Source organism: Chelonia mydas, chromosome 1 (assembly GCF_015237465.2).
Source record: "Chelonia mydas isolate rCheMyd1 chromosome 1, rCheMyd1.pri.v2, whole genome shotgun sequence".
Taxonomy (NCBI): Eukaryota; Metazoa; Chordata; order Testudines; family Cheloniidae; genus Chelonia; species Chelonia mydas.
In genome coordinates, this window is record NC_057849.1 from 193,109,919 (window position 1) to 193,130,441 (window position 20,523).

The 20,523-nt window shown below is 39.9% G+C and overlaps 1 protein-coding gene and 1 long non-coding RNA gene across 2 annotated transcripts in view; one reads left to right on the plus strand and one right to left on the minus strand.

Annotated features, from left to right (window-relative positions):
• The window catches only part of IMPG2 (interphotoreceptor matrix proteoglycan 2), a 91,186-nt gene extending 71,878 nt beyond the window's left edge, over positions 1 to 19,308 (plus strand). Inside the window, exons 12-19 of the mRNA XM_043538570.1 lie at positions 4,739 to 5,057; positions 5,497 to 7,196; positions 8,179 to 8,398; positions 10,053 to 10,263; positions 11,506 to 11,694; positions 12,669 to 12,867; positions 14,558 to 14,637; positions 16,511 to 19,308. Coding sequence (XP_043394505.1) covers positions 4,739 to 5,057; positions 5,497 to 7,196; positions 8,179 to 8,398; positions 10,053 to 10,263; positions 11,506 to 11,694; positions 12,669 to 12,867; positions 14,558 to 14,637; positions 16,511 to 16,523 — 2,931 coding nt within the window. The 3' untranslated portion in view covers positions 16,524 to 19,308. The remainder of the gene's footprint in view (positions 1 to 4,738; positions 5,058 to 5,496; positions 7,197 to 8,178; positions 8,399 to 10,052; positions 10,264 to 11,505; positions 11,695 to 12,668; positions 12,868 to 14,557; positions 14,638 to 16,510) is intronic.
• Positions 15,044 to 20,523, minus strand: part of LOC122464152 — a 77,869-nt gene continuing 72,389 nt past the window's right edge. Inside the window, exons 2-3 of the long non-coding RNA XR_006288072.1 lie at positions 19,651 to 19,806; positions 15,044 to 15,470 (exon numbers count right to left, since the gene is read on the minus strand). This is a non-coding gene — a long non-coding RNA (uncharacterized LOC122464152). The remainder of the gene's footprint in view (positions 15,471 to 19,650; positions 19,807 to 20,523) is intronic.

Here is a 20,523-nt window from a genome sequence, read left to right on the forward strand (position 1 = left end):
AAGAGAATCATTTGGGCCTTTTCTTGGAACAAAAGAGGTAGATGTGAGGGGAAATTCTGCCCATGGAAGAGATTAGATTAAAATAGAACTCCTGTTCCTCCTTTGCAGCTGTACTGTTATCACTGAGAAGTGCAGTGCTCAGTTCTTTATAAAAACAAACCTACATCTCAGTAACAGCAAAGGAAATCTAGACAAATATTGGCCAATAGTTTCATTTTTATACATCCAAGCTTGCTCCAAAGTTGAAGGCGTTTAAGGCAACACCTGACTATATACATATTGAGAGAAGCTGAAATTAAACCACAAAATTCAGACCCAGCTTCTGAACATCCCTGAATTTGGTGGTGATACGATCTAGGTTTTTATCTGGCCCGTTATGCAGATAGTTTTGTGAGCCTGGACACACTTAATTTCAGGCCAAGTCCCTGAAGTCCTCACTCAAGTAGAATTCCCATTGACTTCACATGAGTGTATGTTATGATGTACATTATATTAATATACAGTATATTAACATGTGTAGTATCCCTGTTAGTGGGAATCTTTGGCTGAATAAAAACTTCAGAAATATCCCTATGCAACCTAGACATTTACATGGGAATTGCCATAACAGATTGATTATGGTGAACAGCATGAATATATTGACTAATTTATAGAGACTGGTTTTCTATATTGTATATTTACTAGAGATGAGTGAGTAGCTTAAAAATGTTCCATACTACATTAATAAAAGAAATAACTTTAGCTATGCTTACATCCCTTCTATGTTCACTTTCTGCAGATATTCTAGCAAATGAATTTATTGACAGGAAAGTTTGTGGCAATTCACTTTAACTGGATTTTTGAGAATATTTTCTGGAAGTCAATTATGAACTTGTAAAAGCAAGTATGTGCACCCAGAAACCTGATTCCAATAGCTTTGTTTATCCAGTCAAGGAATAGAGACAATAGCATGTGACCTACATTTCCAGTCAAGAGCTTCAATTTTAGACGTTGAATACTTGCAGCAAGCTGCTATGTGCAATCAACAATACAGGAATTATTTAGGAAACCATTTCAATAAGAAAATCAAACTGCTTATGGACAGATTACAAACAGAAAACAAGGCTGAATTTTTTTAATTGCTCAGTTGCAATATCTGTTCTTCACAGCTAAAGCAATGTGGGAGAAATTAAGTGCCAGTGAGAAAATGAGTCCTGCTTTTTTTTTTATATTAGCCCTTTTGTAGAAATGGTTAAAATTTTAAGGACTGTATTTTAATTCATCATATTTGTGTGAGACTATCCTGACTTCACAAACTGATCAGTAGCAGATATCAATTAACTCTAGATCCACCTCTCTTTAAATTTTACAAATCCTCGTCGCTGTATCTCTCTCAAATCCTGCAGATAGGATTTAAACCAGACTTTGTTGTTGTAACAGGCTGGATTATTGAAGGTAATGTCTTTCTGGCAGCAAGAAATGGGAAATTGGGATTTTTTTCTTTTTGCAGTGATCTGTCATATTAGTAAGCCATTCAAATGATATTGGCAAAAACAGAACTTGCCACTCTAATATTAAACTTGTTAATATAACATTGTACCATAACAAGAATCTTTGAAATGCATTAGTTGTCATAGGAACACCTCTCCACATTAAATAAATGATGAAGTGCAATTCCTGGCACCGGTGTGCTAACATTTAAAAATTTTTCATTGAAAAGTTATTGACACCAGTTCTTATGTTTGTTCTTTTTAATACTTATTTCGCTAATCTTGCAAAAAACCAAAACAAACCCTGATAGTTTTACACGCATTGGTGATTTTTGCTCCTGAAGCACATAACTCATATATATTAATTTTAATTCATTAGTCGCTTGTAATTGCTAAAATGAAAACCGCCTACAAAGATATCAGGAGTGGAATAACGGCTAGTCATAAAAGAGCACCACAAATAATTCACAAGAAAAGAGCTTATTCTGTGAAATTCGCATTTTTTTTGCCTTGTTCACAAATTGTTCAAACACAGGTAATTAAATTCTCAGATTTATTCATCATTTGCAAATTACTTCAGAATAATTCTTTGGTGTAGACTGTGAAGAGTCCATTGTGAGTGTTCACAATTCACACTCCTATAGGTTCATTACATAAATCATATGGTATTGTTTCTATTTCCTTATTGGATGAATTCTGTAACTAACGTGTCCTGCAGTGTAATTTGCAAGCATAGACTGGCACTTAATTTCTCTCCTTGGTGGAGTCCAAGGGCCTGCACTAGTGAATCACATTGCAGGATAGAGGCCCACACTTTGCAGACTGCAAGTTTTACAACCAAAGATGCAATTTGAATTTGACAATTTGAGCTTAAATGAGTCTTTGATGAGTATTCATGCTAGGGGAATGAGCACTGGTGTGCACATTGCCCGCTTGGTTTATTTTTCTGTGCCAAGGACTGGAAGCCAGGCTCCTCAATTCTAGTCACAGTTATGACATGCTGACCCCCTCTATGGTCTTGGTGAAGTTAATCTCTCTGCACTGGTTTCTCTACGTGCAAAATGGAGACAATACCTACCCTATCTCTCAGAGGTACTGTGTGGATAGATTAACGTTTGAGGATGAAAAGTGCTAAGCACTATGATGGTTATGATGCCCACACACTAGTATAGTGTAGGAAAGAAAGAGAAAAGCTTTGAAATCAAATTTGCTTTTCACCGTGTATGTTCTTTGTTTACTTTCTGCATTTCACTCAGCTTGCAGATGAAAAGGACTATGTAAGTTCTAAGCATTCTTCCTCTTATTATAGATTCCACTGGTTTAACAGGCTTTTTTAAAAAGTTTGTGGTGTTACCCAGATATGCCTATGAACTCCCAGGGGATGGATGGGTTTCTATACTAGAGTCAGGGGCGCTTGAGGCAGCTGATGGGTAGCTTATAACACTGTTCTTTAATTGGCGGCCCGTGGCCCACATCCAACCCATGGGGCCCGCCCGCCCGCCACTGAGCATCAGCTGATCCTTCGCGGCTGCTGGGAAGCAGCAGCTGAGCTTTCTTCCCCACCTCTCAGGAGCCAAGTCTATTCTTGTAGGAAGGGTTGGGGGAGGAGGAGGGGAGCCCTCCCAGCGCACAAGAGGGGCAGGGGAAGGAGGGAGCAGAAAGAGCCTTGCAGCTCAGGGCGGCTCCACTCCCTCCCTGTAATACCCAATGTGAGAAAGGGGAGGGAAGGAGGTGAAGAACCAGTGGAGCTTCCCCTCACGCCTCAGAAGGGAGAGGGGGACCCTGCTGCAGCCTCCCCCCAGCCTGGGCTGTGAGGGTTGGTGAAGAATCCCAGTAAGAGCAGAGTTGAGGCTGGGAAGGCCACAGATAATTGCGGGGGGAGGGGGGAGGGCTAGAGGCAAGAACTTAATGGGGGGACTAGGGTGCTGGGCAGATGGAAGAGCTAGAGGGCAGAACTGATGAGGGCTGGGCAGATGCACCTCCATTTATTTTCCCTCTATTATCACGCCGTGTATTTAATTTATAAACTTTTAATTTCTATTTAAACACACTGAAGCTAGATTTTGGTGCTACATTTTGATTTACAGGGGTACACTTTTAAGCAGGTGCCTACGTAACGTAAAGCAATCAGTAATTGATGTGCTTTCATCAGTTAACTTGATTGCGTCCTGCACAGTAGTTTTTCAGGAAAAAAAACAAAAATAACTCCCACAGAGCAGCTATCAAAATATCAGGCTATAAGGAAGGGAAATAAGATGTCCATTCACTGAATATCTTGTGAGTTTAATTTCCAGTTTTAAATTAATAGTTTTAATAGAATTAATATGAATAGCATGCTGTTTTAATAGCATTGCAATGTATTTGTATAATTATTTCTTTGCAAGTTTTCACTGGAATATTGTCTACTGGCATGCTTAGCCTGTTGTTATGAGATTAATAAATACAGTCCGGCACACCACTTTTGAACGACTGCAGTCTCTGGCAGGCTCCCTAGAGAGCAAACACCTGGAGAGCCCTGTGACCCTAGAGAGAGCCTTTTAGCTTGTCAAGATACGCAAGTTGCTTTATCTGAGCTGTGAAAAAATTTAATTGAATATTACTGGTTTATGACTAAGGATTAGATTATGTCATGGGATTCATTAATTCAGAGACTTCTGTGACATTTTCCACTTCAGCCTCGGGGCGGCGGGATTGGAGCTCCCATCTGCCACAAATGGCAGGGAGCCCGCCACCCCTCGCGCAGCAGGGCTTGGGCTCTCGTCCCCTCTCTGGCCCATTTTGTCACAGTAATTTTTAGTAAAAGTCAGGGAGAGGTCCTGGGCTTCCGTGCATTTTTGTTTACTGCCCATGACCTGTCCCTGACTTTTACTAAAAATTACTGTGACAAAATCGTAACCTTATTTATAACACATCAGTAAATTCTTTCAGTTGGTAAAAGGAAAACAGATGGGCATAAGTGGTGCACATTCTAATCCATAGTATCCCACTGCTATTGAATATCATTTTCAAAGGAATGCTGCTGTTCTCCTCTAAAGAATCTGTATATGATCCTATCTTTTGGAATGAACGTGGGCTGACTTAAAATGTAGGTCATCCTTACAGTTTGGAACCTCTTGATAGTGCATGTTATCCTCTAATCAGGGAAACAGAAGCCCACCAGGCAGAAGCTGCTACTAGTTAACAATTACTGTACTACTTAGCATATTTTGTGCACTCCATATGCAGACACAAGTCACACAATAATAGGTTATTATGGATTTGTCTTTCAGGATAATGCCCTTTTAGCTGAGTGGCCCTCTGCAGACGCAACAACTGCAAGCAATATCTTGCCACTTGATTTCACCAAATCAGGTTTCACCTTTGACAGTGAACAGTCCAATAGCAATGAAATCTGGTTAAGATCAGAAAACCTGGACTCTGATAACAACATGAATTCAACACCAAAGGCTGTCCTCACTTCTTCTCCTGGTGGGATGAGTCTAGAGGAAGGGAGCCAGACTCTTCATTCTGTCACCCCATCAATATTAGAAAATGGCTCTCCTGTGGACTCTCAGGAATGGCTGTCTATCCCTGCTTCTTTAGAAGATGGTAAGTTACTTCACTTCATTTACTAAAGTTTAAGTCTGGGTGACAATGTTACCTTGTGCTCAGGAGCCAGAGCCCTCCAAAACAACTTCCTAGAAACTCCTATGTATTCAGTCAGGTGTGACTAAAAAAAACCAACTTCTAAGTTTAAATGTTTATAGCAACTAATAAGGCCTGTTTGTCCCTAAAGAGATTAATGGTATATGCATGATCCCTGGTATTCCATTTCACAGAAACACTGCCAAGTAGTTTTAGCTGGATACAGCAGTAGATAAATCTGCAATAGATACTTCTAACTTTGGCATGTAAGGAGATCAAGGTATTTAATGGGGAAAAACAGAGTTACTGATCCTTGGGGATATAAGAGAAATAGAGTCTGACAAGCTAAAATTACATAAGTCACAACACAACTAAATGAAAATTGTTGACTTTGTGTTTGAAGATGCTGGAGTGTCGGAAGGCTTTCTTCTGCCTTCCAGTCTATACCCTCATCTTGCACCAAAAGAAATGCCATCCACAGTCATTTCTGTGGTTCCTCCGACTTCTATAACAACAATGGCCTCTACATCAGAAACAGAGCCTAATAATGAGGGAGTGATCTCTGCAGAGAAGGCAAGAGAAGCCATACCCATTGACATAGACTCTATATCCCGTGACAGCCTGGAGGACGGAGAAGTTTATCTAGAGGTGAACCCTCTGCAACCCGATCTGTATCCAGGAGGAGAAATTATTTATGAGGATGGATCTGGATCAGCATTTGATGCTTCAGGTCAAGAGGCATGGCCATGGGGCATAGCAACATTAGAGCCAGTTTTCTACCGTCTTCCTGAAAGCTGGCTGAAAGATAAAAATGATTCTCTGTTAATCAGAGCACAGGATACTCCTGAGGGACAGATCCTGGATTATATAATTGATTCTATAGAGAAATTAAATGGTAATCCTGAGGATGGAGGCATGACCAATGCAAGAGGGGAATTCACTGATGACTCTGAATCAAATGTACCTGGACTTTCAGAAACTGCAACTCAGCAGGTGCCTATGTTACGGACACAAGAAACCTTGAATGTGGAACTGTCCATGCAAACATTAGAGGCATCAGGCATGTCTGATTATTCTTCATCCTTTGCATATGAGCCCTCAGTGGACTATTCTTCTTTAGATATGGCAGATGAACAGACCTCCATCTCACCACATGAAAAAGATATCTCTATAGAAGGTCATCTCCTTACATCTACAGAGACGTTCAATGTTAAACAAGCTGAAGAGTCCAGTGAGGATCATCAAATCATTTATGAAGCAGTAGGAAACCAAAACAAGGAAGGAACAAAGCCAGAAGAACTATCCACAACAGTCCAATCAGGTGTAGCTGTTACAATAGGACACCAAGACATGGATTCCTCATGGACTGGGCTCCTCAAGCCAGAAACAGTCCTGACAGCAACTCCTATGATGGAAAATATAGTCACTGACATTTTCATGGAGGAGCAGCAAATTCCAGATTTGCACTTGACAACTCAACAAGCTTCTGGATCGGTTGCTGTGAAACCAATAAATATTTGGCCTACTCACAACACTGAAAGGGCATCTGAGAAACCTGCAGATCAAGACATGCAATCTGAAGCACCGAGTAAGGCTGAAGTTTCAACGATAGCTCCTTATTTACTGGAGCTGCCGACTGGTACAGAGGATTTCACTGGACAGTCTAGTACAGACCATGAAACTAGTACCCCTAGTAGCTTAAATATGGCAGTGGGTTCTTTTGCAACAGTGACTATAACAAAGAATCCTATTGATTCCCTGTCCAGTTTCCCTACTACACAATATACAGTTAGCTCAATAAAACTGGGGGAGGACGTGACTACAAGAGTGCTGGATCATGTGGGCACAATGTTGTATCCTCATGAGATGAACCTGGAAGAAAGAAGTATGACTGATAGTCGCATGGAGGTATCTACCAATGTTCACTCCACAGAGATGGCCAGCATAGCTTGGCCAACGCATGCAAATCGCAACACTACCATGTCCTCACGAGCTTTAGTGGTGTTCTTTAGCCTCCGTGTTACCAACATGATGTTTTCAGAGGACCTATTCAATAAAAATTCCCCAGAATATAAGGCACTGGAGCAACGATTCTTAGAACTGGTAAGATTCACTTTATAATGAATATGTTACTAGCAGCTACTGTAAGCCCTAAGTTAAAACCTTTTCTTACCATGCATGTGAGCAAAAGGGGGGGAGAGACAGAGAGAGAGAGAGAAATTGTTTGCAACAAAATTACAGCAGCCTAGTACATCCCACAAGTTGTGAGTAACTCATATTTATGATAGTGGGAGAATTTGGCTGGAAAATGTAACGCTTTTATTTGAATATTTGTGTCTCAAATTTTGATGTTTCACTTGTGTGGGACAGATTTACCAAGGCAAAAATAAGTCTCTTAAATACTTAGTAACACTGAGACAGACGCTTGGCTGCTGTAAATCATGTATTTTAATCAGCTCCACTGGCCCTTTGTGTTCACACATTTGCAAACAGTGTCTTCATTTGCTCTATCAATGGGTGAAAAGTAAAATAATTGGGAGTGCAGAGTGATATGTTACTGGCTGCTCTCACCTGTTTTAAGATGCTTTTTATTTAAAGCAACTATTTTATTAAATCTGTAGCTCAGTGAGTTAAACTGCCTGTGGATCTACTGATCTCTTAAATAGCCAATGGGTGGCAGAATGCCACAGGAGTAATTATCAGTTTTTAAGCTGAAAATCAATAGTTTGGCTGGAGTAGCCAAATGTATGAAGGGTGATACCCAACGCGTTAAGTCCTGTTATGCAGTATGAGCTTGCTTGGATCAAGATGGAGCACTGCATCCAGTGGGATGCATTTCTATTATAGAACAGGGAGCCTGCAGTGATTTGCTCTATATTATGGAAATTATGTGAATCTCTCAGGCTCCTGATAGGGCCTCAGCTGGGTACAGTTTTGATACCTTTTTTTGAATGTGATTGGGACAAAATATCTAGTCTCTGTGTGTGATGTAATAGCATTACAATTGGCCTGGACAGTAGATTCAGAAATAGATCTTCTATCGTATTTATACAGCAGTACAGATATTGTGTTTCCTACATTGCAGCTGGTTCCCTACCTCCAGTCCAATCTAACAGGTTTCCAGAATCTCGAAATCCTGAACTTCAGGAATGGCAGTATTGTGGTGAACAGCCGCATGAAGTTTGAAAAACCTGTGCCTCGTAATGTCACGAATGCGGTCTACATAATTCTGGAAGACTTCTGCAACACTGCTTACCAGACCATGAACCTGGCCATTGACAAGTACTCCCTGGACGTGGAATCAGGTAATGACTGTGTGGGAGTGCTGCCAGTGCAGTGAGTAGCGTCTGCCAAGTCAAATATGCTTGGGGCTCAAAACCTGAGCAGACTTTCTCAGTGTCTCAGAGCCTTAGAGAAGAGCACCATCACTCTTCTCAGTCTTGGTGTCAGCAGAGTTTTTAAAACTTTGAAAACCAATCTGTTTAGCAGGACAGATTAAGGTAAAATGGGACCAACATCCACCAAAACTTTACGGCCTCCTAGAGAAATTTGGGGCCATGTTTGGTGCTGACTTACATCCTATGCGACTCCACCAACTTCACTGTGGTTGCAGGCAGAGGGAAAGTTAGAACATAGAATTTGGGCCCTGTTTTTCCCAGCCTCCCTCTCTCCCTCTAGCATGCTGGTGTTCCTGGCTCCCCCATTTGGCTGGACTCTTCCATGCAGCTCTTCGTAGGCAGAAAGATCCTTCCCCCCAGAAATAACTCATTCAAGGGTGTATATATACTGGGAAATTGCTTCCTGTTGGAACACAACATTGAGTCATGGCATCAACACACTGTGTAGACGGGGTTAATGTCCTGGCAGCTGCTCCTGGTTCACTATAACAAACATTAATGATCATGACTCCTCAGGTCACTTTCTAATATTACACAACTTATACTGTAGACTGACTCCAAGTTGGACTTCTATCTTTAATCTAATTCCCAAAGGAGGGTGAATCTTTACTCTGGAATTCTGGGTCTGATCTCAGTAACAGTGAAAAAGACCTTCCATTAATCAATTCCTCTGGTTAAGGGGGGAAAAAAATCTGTTTTCTATATTTCTCTTCCTCTATTTCCAGAGATATTTGTGCAAAAACAAGATCTCCAGGAGATACCTTAGAATGCTTGCAATTAAAGAGTCAGCATTTGCCAACAGTTAGCATAGATTAGTAACAGAGAAATATTTTCCCCTATACTAAAAACAGGAAATAACTGCGATATGTATTGGCAAATGGTGACTACTGCGTTGAAGTAGCTGGTCTCCCAACAGAGAGGGGGAGAGATGATCTAATTTGGTTAGAAAATCTTCAATATTGATTTTTAAATTGTCCTTAACAATTAATGTCATTGTATGGGTCAGATTTCAGTGGGATGTGGTGATAGATGAGGGATCAAAGAAAGTGCAGGCTCTTCTAGCACACTGTGCATACTGCAAAGATACATACAAACCTCACTACGCTCTCCTCAGGGCTGTAATACAGCTCTTCTATAATGGATAGTGCTGGAGTTCAGCTGTATTTTAAGCAGAGAGTAACTTTGAGAAATGGCAAAAGTGCCAATGATGGGAAGCATGAAAGAGGCAGCATAGTCCAGTGGCTAGAGAACTAAAATGGGGGGCAGGAAACCTAAGTTGTATGCTCAGCTCTTCCACTGACTCACTGTCTAGCCTTGGGCAAGTCACTTATCCCTATATTATAGATGGGAAAGTGGGGTACAAAGAAGTTAACACTACATATGCTCTTTGGCAAAGCTCTTTCAGATCTATGCTATATTTGTACTAAGAATGACCAGGAGTCTTGAATGATCTCCTTGGTTGATTTCAGTGTGGTAGGTTACAGTGCTCATTGACATAGAGCAGACCAGGTAGCTAAAAACTATCCAATCTGTTGTCTGCATTCTCTGTCTCTGTCCTCAGGAGATCAAGCTGATCCTTGCAAGTTCCAGGCTTGCAATGAGTTCTCCGAATGCTTAGTAAATCGCTGGAGTGGTGAGGCAGAGTGTGTTTGTTATCCTGGCTATCTAAGCATTGAAGGATTGCCCTGTAATAGCATCTGTGACCTACAACCAGACTTTTGCCAAAATGATGGGAAGTGCGACATAATCCCAGGACAAGGGGCCATATGTAGGTATGTTATCCTTTGTCTTAGTGGCTTCCAGAAACAGGAAGTACCAACCTTGTTTCCCTATTCTATATCCCTGTCCCCCCAAAAAGCCAAAACAACAAAACACAACAAGGCATAATGTTGAGTGTAATGACAGAGGACCCTAATGATTAACACTCAATCCACTGTTTGATATTTTCATGTGGTAAAATGCTACAAATCATCATAAAACGTCACTTTGTTGATTGTTTTATAAAATTCAAATTTGTAAAGCAAATCCAATATACCTGAGTTAAAAATGGTACTCCCAATAGAGGAGAAACCAATATGAACAAATATCAAAATGGGGGAAAAAACCCTGTACAAATTATCAAAGACCAGAACAAACAGAGCCGTTTGTGGTTCAAGCATTTATTTTCAGTTTTTGAAAGACATTGGCCGCCTCTGACAGGCAGTCTATGCTGGTATGATAATCTACACCATTATCCAGGCAATTGAGAGTGACTGGAAAAATGAACAATAGGACGATGAAGGCTAGATATTTAGTACATTTTTGGTACCAGAGGCTTTTGAGGCCTGATTCTGGTGTAAGTCTAAGTACTTTAGTGGAATTACTCTGATTTATTCAAACTGTATGAGGAGAACTAGGCCCATCATGATTTTTGCTCCTCAACCAAATTCCAGTGTTCTTGCTACATATTAAAAATATGTAATTTTCTTCTAGGAAACCATGACAATATTTAAAAAAAAAACAAAAACACGAATTTCAAAGCAGGGGGTTGGGTAGGAAGAGCTGATGCAATAAAAAGGAAATTAACATACTAAATTATTATTTGACTAGAAAAAAAATCACTTGCAATAAGTATTAAGGTCTCAGCAATTAGGATCCATACTTTACTTACATAAGAGTTACAACCAATATCAGAGAAATTAAATACACATTTTAAAAAACTATCTTTTAACCAAAGATATGTATTATAGATTTAATGAGATCATCTGTAATATACACACATACCACACTTTTGTCAACTAATAATTAACATTTAAAATTCCCTACAAAAGATATCCCACTATATTTGCTAACTGGCGCTCCCGTAAAATTCTTAAACAACCTTAATTGGCATGTCAGCAACAGGAAGTTTAATGCTTAGTAAATACTGAAGAAGTCTATAGTAGTAAAGTGTCTGATTTTTTCCATTGATCTCTTAGTATCAGTAGTTAACTTTCTTGTTTCCTTGTTTTTTTTGCTGGTGTGGGGGATTACAGATGTCGTGTAGGTGAGAACTGGTGGTACAGAGGAGAGCACTGTGAAGAGTATGTCTCAGAGCCATTGGTTGTGGGTATCGCAATTGCTTCAGTGGCTGGCTTCCTTCTTGTGGCATCCGCTGTAATTTTCTTCCTGGCCAGGACCCTTCGAGACCAGTACTCAAAAAGTGACACTGAGGACTCTTTAGGGTATGTAGAGCATCTAAAGTTCTAGAGCACTATTGACCAGAAGCTACAGGTCTAACACGAACCCCCAATTACAAACCTGAGTAACAAAAGGTGGATGCACGCAAGGGTTGCAGGTATAATCTCCCCCAGATTTTCTAACCTGCCAACATTGCTACAAGTGAGGATTTAACTTTAGGCTGCTAGCTTTCCTCCAAGCCCAATTTGCATACAAACACTGGGTAAGTGTGTCCAAAGCACCAATGAGGTAAGATGAGGCAGAGGATATGGAGCTGATGTCATCAGTTTATTGCGGAACCCAAAGCCTCTATGCCTCACTTACCCTTCTAACTGCTTCATCTGCACAAGAGGGATGGGTTTGCCCTGAACTTGTATGAGCAAACCCAAAGATCCTGTGAGCAACTGTCCAAAAACCACTTTGTGGGATTTCTTGTAGAGAAGAAAATGTAACCACTCAGGGCCATCCACCCATCTGCTCCTGATAGGGACTGCAGATGTGTCAACAACATCGAAGACAGCATGAAAAGCTGATCTTCATCCATTCCTAGGATGAGATAAACCATCATCACCTCCTGCATACGTTTTTTTGACTTTCAGGCCTGAAACTAGATTGACTGAGGTCAAAGAAATCATTGGACTTCCAAGTTACCTCACCACAGACTTTTGAAGCTCTCTTCACAAAGGGAAATTGGATGCAGGTCATTAGCTGACAAGGTTGTCAAAACAATGTTTTTTTGAGCAGAGGCCTTACAATAGCTTTGTTAAGGATGCCAGCGGCCTACCCCTAAAAGGAGTCAGTGGCAGTCTACACAGACAGCAAGCCCACTTCTCCCATGGCCTCACTAATCCAGAGGGACATGAGTTGAACTCCACAGCTGTTGCCTAGAATACCCTGAAGATCTATTGATCTGTGTTTTGAAGAGCACTCTGAAAGACCTCAGTACTTGACCTCTGTATTTTGTTTTTCTCTCTCACAGGCAGGGTGACAGCCTCTCCTCCATTGAGAATGCAGTGAAGTACAACCCTATGTATGAGAGTGATACCACTGGGTACAGCCACTACTATCGGAGATACCCACAGCTCACCTCATACAGCTCTACCAGTGCAGAGACGTCCACAGACTACAGCAGTGAAGAGATAAGGCACATTTATGAGCATAGTGAGCTCACAAAGGAGGTGGGTGACTTTGTAGCTTTGCTCCCCGCAGTGCCAGGTGGTGGGATTATGACCGAGCCTTGTGAGGTATTTTAAAACTGCTGGTAACTCCCCCAGCCCTTGTGCTCAGAATACAAGTACTAGACTTGTGGCTGCACCCTGTGCAGATGTTTGAGAGGGAGATGGCTTCTTGCCTCCTTTGTGTACACACAGGTAGAGCTAGATTCTGGCCTGTAAAGAGTTTCCCCATGGTTGAACAGCTGCACTTTTAAATAGTTTGATATTTTTATGGAGCTTCAGTTAAAGCTATTCCTGTCCTAGCAGAGGCACCCAACTTGACAATTTTTTTTAAGTTGGTGTCCTCTCAAAAAGCCACTTGTCTTGGCTGCCAGCTCCACCCCTGGAGGAAGCAGTACCTTCTTTCAGAGCTGTCAAATAGTTAGAATCTCTCTTCCAAGGATGCGCACATGCTTTTAGATGTTTAGTTCTTAACAGAATCTTCTGCAAAGTTTGGGAGTGTTGGCCCATTTCCACATTTATATGTAGATAGACAAAGTGGAGCTAGCAGCTAGGATGCTGCTCTGGGAGTCTGCAGATGAGGGTTCTAGTCTCAGTTGTGCCAGCAATCTGGCTCTGAAGCCTTGAGCAAGTTACATTATTGCTATTGTACAGATGGGGAAATGGGGTCTATGATGGAAACGCTACTAATGTCCCTCTGTACAATATTCATCTGCAGATCTCAAAGGTGCTCTGTAACAGTAATAGTTATAATTAAATGTGGGAGAGAGCAGGTCCCAGGACGGAGGCTGATTTTATTGTTGAGGCCTTGAGCCGAAATACTTACTTTTCTATGTTTGTTTGAGTAAAATTAATTTTACTTTAATTTCCCCCCGTTTTTAAATCTGTATGGAACTTTCAGAAGTCTAAAATTATAAAGCTACAGCCATTTTTAGCATCATCTTGGATTACCAATAGTGTTGACCAATTTAAGCATATATATATACACACACACCATAGAAAGAGCTGTTTTTGTCATGTCTAAAAGAACATACCGAATGGAATATACTTTCAGTGACCCACAGCTGTGAGGGGGTTTTTTTTAAAGCTGTATTTTTCAGTAGTATATCAGTGGTTTGTAGGGCAGTCATAAGTATTGTATAAACTACAGCTGTCATTCCTATAGTCTCTATCAACGTAGGGCATAATATTCTCTCACTTTCACTGCTGTGAATTATGAATAATTACACTGAAGTCTATATAGTTACTGATAAAGATGAGTCAGACCCCCATTATTGGACATTCTGTTTGCGTACACACACAAGGGTATCCTCTTTTGAGGGTAACAGATTTTGCTGTGTCATTTTCTCCATTAATAATCTCTTGACTTGACTTTTACTAAATTGTATTAATAGCTTCTATCTATATTAGCAGACGTACACTAATTTTGAAGAGTTGCTCCAATTTTAATAAGAAAAGAATGACTAGAATCCCTTTTAAAGTGTTCTGCAAATTATTTATGATGAAAGCTATACATGCTCAATAATTTATAAAATGTGCCCAATTCCAGTGTTTGTTCCTTGACTAGGAAAGTATACTAGTTAGCTGTAATGCGAAGTAAAACTGGTCCAACTTTTCAGTGTTATTTTTTAGTATTTAGAGCTGTGCACTTTATTTTGGTTCTTGTAATAATATTGTATGTCTTGTACTACAGGAAATCCAGGACAGAATACGGATTATAGAGCTTTATGCCAAAGATCGGCAGTTTGCAGAGTTTGTTAAACAACATCAAATGTAAGTGAAATGTGTTCTCTGAATAACATTCTGGCAGTTCATAATGTTTCACCTAAGTATCTTTCAGTAACCAGCAATCTATTAATTGTATTACTGTAAATAGAGCTTGCTTTATTACTTGGCCCTTGAACTAACAATATACTCAAAACAGGTAAACATTGGCCTCTTCCCCCCTGCAAGTAGCCATGGGTATGTGAGACCTTATATCTAAGGTTTCAGAGTAGCAGCTGTGTTAGGCTGCATTCGCAAAAAGAAAAGGAGTACTTGTGGCACCTTAGAGACTAACAAATTTATTTGGGCATAAGCTTTCGTGAGCTGTAGCCTCTAAGGTGTCACAAGTACTCCTTTTCTTTTTGCTTATATCTAAGGTGAGTAAAAATAATATACTAATGGGGGAATAGTCCTTGACAAACAGCTTTAAAAGTTTTTTATTCCTAAGAAGAAATGATTAAATCAATAATATACTTGCTTTCCCAGGGTAAAATACTAGTTATCGAACCACATTGCAGATCATATTGTGCATAATGCCCATTGAACTGGTTTGTTGCAAATGTACATTTAATCTGCATATATGGATCAGAGGAAGAATTTCCCTCTAGTTCAGCCGTTTACTCTGACCATTGCAATTTCCTGAGATGACTCAAAGGATGAGGCTCCCAGAAAAACAACTGTTAGAGGCAGAGATCCTTCATGGAAAGGGAATGGTGAAGCCAGGCCTCTTGCCTGTATCTGCACAGAAGCCTAAATTTTCAGGACTGGCTAGTGATTTTGGGAGCGCAAGATTTAAGTCTCTCCGAGGTGTCAAGTTGGGCATCCAAAAACGTTAGTCATTTCTGAAAAAAGTAGATCAGGCAACAGCAGCACATGGGTACCAGAGAGACACTTGACATGAAATAATAGTCTGTTTCATAAAACACAGACAAACAGAGCCTTTCCAGTATCTGTTTAATATTCAATAGTTTCTCTTCAAAACTGGAGTTGGAAAACTGTCAGACAAGCAAATGTTACCAGTTTGTCCTCCTCTAGTTCAGTGCAGTGTTGAATCTGAAGAACTCAACACTTGTAGTCACTGGTAGAGAGTATTATCTGGAATCGTGGGTGCCATAAAATTATAAACCTGTCAAGTTAACCTATGAACTCAGTCTCCACAGCTTCAAGGACTCAAGGCCTGCTACTCGAAATTCTATTAGATTACTTTCAGCTGCTTCTAGCATAGAGTGACCTACTGATTCCTATCTGTAACTCACGCTAAATTTATTTTAATAATCATATTTTAGGGTTTCTACAAATGTGTTCTAAATAGTATTTTCTGGTCCACAACAAAAACTAGTAGATAACAGACCCACAAAAGCTGCTACAACTATGGAAATTCCAGGAAAGCAAGTACTACACTGATAATCTACTACTACCCTAAAACTTGCAATTCAACTTATTACTGCAGGAGTTTTTAATCTTCATAAAGGTACAATAGATTTCTAATCAGTATAGTTAAACAAATAAGAGGGCTTACAATGATTGAGAACTGATGCAAGCAGTTAATAGATAATGAATTTCTACCAGTTGCATTAGTGCTGTTTTAACTATCTGAATGTTTAAAACAGCTGTAATTCAAGAATATTGGGAGTAAAATATTTCAGGGGAATAGATTAAAAGTAAAAATCTGTCAGCTACAGAAGCAAAATGTTGTGGGACCAACAAGTCAGGCATTTCAAACGCTGAAATTCCTTTAATTTGTAATAACTATGGCCTGTATTTAAAATGAACATCTTTTAAATTTTCCACAGCTGGAAAGTAAGAAGCGTTGCCCTATTATGAGCTTTGAAACAAAGTCTAGAGAAAAACGTAATCACTATTTGTCTTTTTTTCATTTCAGGAAGCTGCTTTAAAAAAAAAATTGAAGCCAGTAGAAGTGGAAGATGACCTTGTTGCCCTAGTAACAGGGCACACACAAAACTGCAAAGTTACATATAGTCTTTATGTTGTATGGATATTAAACACTGCTGGTTGGATGCAGATGTTTTCTAAATGAATGATTAACTATAAGAATGTTTATCTGGCTTTTCTGAGTACAGTTATGATGGTAACCAGAGGTCATGAACATTCACTTTTTAATTAGGGAAAAAGCATTTCCTGAACTGGACATTGAAAGTTTGTGCATGTATTTTCTCATCTCGAAGATTTTTTGCTTGGTGTGCGAAGAAAAAATTAAAATGAAATACAAGTTTTTCATGTTACTCTGGTGTTTTCCTGTTTCAAAAGTAAAGTATTAGTGGGGGGAAATATTTGGGATGCAGGTGAGAGGTTTATAGGAGGATACTGGTTCTGCTCAAGTGATACTAGCATTATTTTGATATGGCCCAATAATAATCCCAGACAAAATGTATTATCTTGCTAGAGAATTTATGTTTTGTACGGCTGGCTGATTTACCCTTGTTTGTTGCTCACCAACAAAAATAAATAGTCATGTACTTCTTAAGGTTCAGCTTGCAGCTCTCATGACACTTTAATTGCTTTTAAAAACAAAAGAATTCAATGTTGTTGGCTTTCAACTGCCACATGTCAGCATGGGGAGATGGTGCAGTTCTTAGTAGTTGCCACCAAAAGAAATACTAGAATGCGTGTGTGTTCTGCTTCTCTCCCAGTTCCCGATTGGGGCAAACAAGGGCTAGACCCCCTCCCTGCCTTTACAGAACATTTCTAGAATATTACATTACTAACTCTATCATCCTAAATTATTTTAAATGTAGAGAATTTTTATTTTTGCTTCTATAGTTTAGTTATTTTGTTCCCTATGATTGGTTATTTTCATAATGGCTTAATTGTGCTACAAGACGACTTATGACACCATTCTTGTTTTTTATTCCTCTGGCACTGAATTTCTCGTCTTAGAATTGTATGCATCCATCATTCAAACTAAAGCCAACTGAATACCAGATAAAATTCAGCTGACATATTTGAATAATACATTAGTCAACCACTAGCTCTGAGTCAGATAGTGTAGTATTTACTAGTCAATATATTTTATAGTTTTGCCTCCTCAGATGTCAATGACCTCACTTCTGGCTTAGGGGAAACCTAATGTTAAGTCTTTAAATCTGGAAAGTAGTTTAGTTTAATTACTTAAAAAAATTGTTTTTCAGGGCAGATATTATATAAAGATGTGCTTCCAATAAAAATCTGGACCTGTATTTTGAACCCTCAAAAGTTCCTATGGGTTTTGTATGGCTTATTAAAGAAGGTGCCAGCATGAAATTTGGATCTGGATCCAGGTTTGAACTCCAAGCTCAGGGATGTTCACATCTTTAGTATTTAATACTAAAGAGTAACATTTTCCCACCTGATTTAATACCCACTGAAAAATGAAGTTAATTTTTTAACCAAGGTGGTAGTCCAGAGACCCACAAGTGCCAACAAACCCCTCCTCGCCACTTTTCCAATGCATATTACAGTTTAGTCATGGTGAGAGCTACTTACCTTCCTAACTTAGACAGCTGGGTGAGACTCCTGTGAAGAAAAACACTACTTCCAAATGTTTTTAGTGCTCCACAGCTGCTGTGGGAGAACACTTCACCAGATTGTTGGGTTATCCTCAATTTCAATGCCAGGGGTAAGGACTCATGGCTTAAGTGTCAAGCTGGAAATCAACAGCCCATGAACAGTTGGTGGGTGCTTAGTAATGCCATAGTCAATGAGCCAGATCTTGTGGAGTAGTGTGATCACTGGGCGCTGCACAATCTGTCTTTAAAGATGACTTTCATGGCCCTCAGGCACTGTAAAGATGCACCACTTTCCCTCCCTGCTGGAGCAGGGAAAGGGGGCATTGCTGGGATATTGCTCTGTTACACCAATCCTCCCCTTCTGTTTTGGGCCCCTGTAATCTAGTCTAGTTGAGAAGAATAGCAGAATCAGCGTGGATGCAAAATTAAACTTTAAGATACTTTTGCATAGCACCCCTGCAGTTATGTTTCTTTGCGGTTGGGTTATAACTAAGAATGAGACGCTAAAACTTAGTGATATAAAAAGGTGCATTTTCAATATGGTGCCCAGGGAATAAACCACTCCCCTCAACCTTGATGCTTCATGCCTTCTGGTGTGCTGTACTGACAACTTACTTCACAATCCAGATGCAAGTTCAGGTTAAATGAGCGACACGTCTGAATCCTGGATCTGAGCAGTACTGAAATTTGAACCTAAAGCTGGATCTAAATTTCATGGTTGTTAATCCCTTCCCTTTAGTGATCTGAAACAAAAATTGCATCGGTGAGGGTTGAGATTAGGAAATGCATCTTGGGCCCATCTCTAGTTAAAGCTAAACCCTAGTCTAGTGGTCCCATCCGTAAGCAGTAGCCTAGAAGAGGTCCTGCTCACACTGAACATGTGGTATTTCATTGTACATACAGGGAATATTTTTCTTTTTGTATATAATGTCTTATTTTCACTGCAATAAATGTTTTTGTTTCAAGAATGTGTCTGTATTCTCCTCCCCCCCCCTTAAAATCTTGACCAGTTTTTAAAATTGATGTGGAGACTATGAAAACATAATGGAATGGCAAAGGCATTTATTTTATAAAGTTGTAAGTGAACATTTGCACTACTTGGAACAGGTTTTTAATAAATCTGGTAGAACTGTTAAACTCATTTGTTAATAAAAATGCCAAGTAAAGTTCTCAATGATTTGTGTCACCATATTAGCCTGAAGATTTATACTGGGTAGTGCACAACTTATTCAGATTTAGTCTTTGCTATTCTTCTGTTTTAAACAAAAACTTTTGGGGATTTCTGGTTTGCGAGAAATCAGAGCAAAAGTGTTTCTTAGGTGACCATAGACAAACAAATAGTCTGATAATTATTCATTCAGTTTGACAGATGAGTCATTAAAATAGGTCAGGATGAGTTCATGCATTTGTTATCCTGTAGAAAGACACAATGAACAGTTTGACTAGCTTTTGTTTATCCTATCATTTAAAACAGTCAGCCACTATAGTACTGAGGTATTATTAAATAAAAACTCACAGATTTCAGTCCACAGGGAAGCCAGAGCCTGCTCTTCAGCCTCCTGCTCCTATGTCCAAACAAGAAGAGAGGGTAGAGACCAAGAACTTCAAAGCAATCCACCAGAAGAAAGCTGCCAGTGTCCCTGTTGCTCCTGCAGCTGTGGGCCGTAAGCACCTCAATGGGGAGTAGTGGGGGAGAGAGAAAACAAAAACAAGGAGAGCTGACGGACTTGTGATTTCCAGTTTATGGGAAATTTAAAAATTAGTCAGAATGAAACATTTTTTGAAACTCCCCAAAAGGTTTTGTTTCAGTAATACCAACGCATGGTGTTTCTGCAAGAAAATATGCTCCCCAGGACAGGCTGGGGCTGACTGCAATTGACATTCTTGTAGATTTCATACAGCTATTCAGTAGTATTCAATAGCAGCAATGACAGTAACAGGAATGTCTATTTCAGTCAGCAGCTCCTGGAGCTCTTAAGGTCTGCAACTCTGGGGCAGCTCTTCCATGCACTGTGTCTAGGGACTTCTGGGGTCCCCTGTTCAGAAGTCAGGCAATACAGGTGGCTAATTGGTTCAGGAGCATGGAAGCCCTGTAGAGCAGAGAGCCTGAAAACCTGAGCTTGGCAAGGCTACTACAGACCCAGGAAGCCCTAGGCCCTAGCAGCCAGGTTTCCATCTGAATGCTTTGGGATTTAATTAAATCACATCAAAAACAGACCCATTTTCACAGACAATTCAGCTTTGAAAACCTGTTTTCTGACAAAACTGTTGCATTGGAAAATTTCCATCCAGCTCATCTAGGCCCAAGTCTCCAGGGCTTCTGACATCAGCAGGAAGTTCACATAACACAGGTGGTTTGTTCCTTTTTTAATGCAACCATTTAATTAGC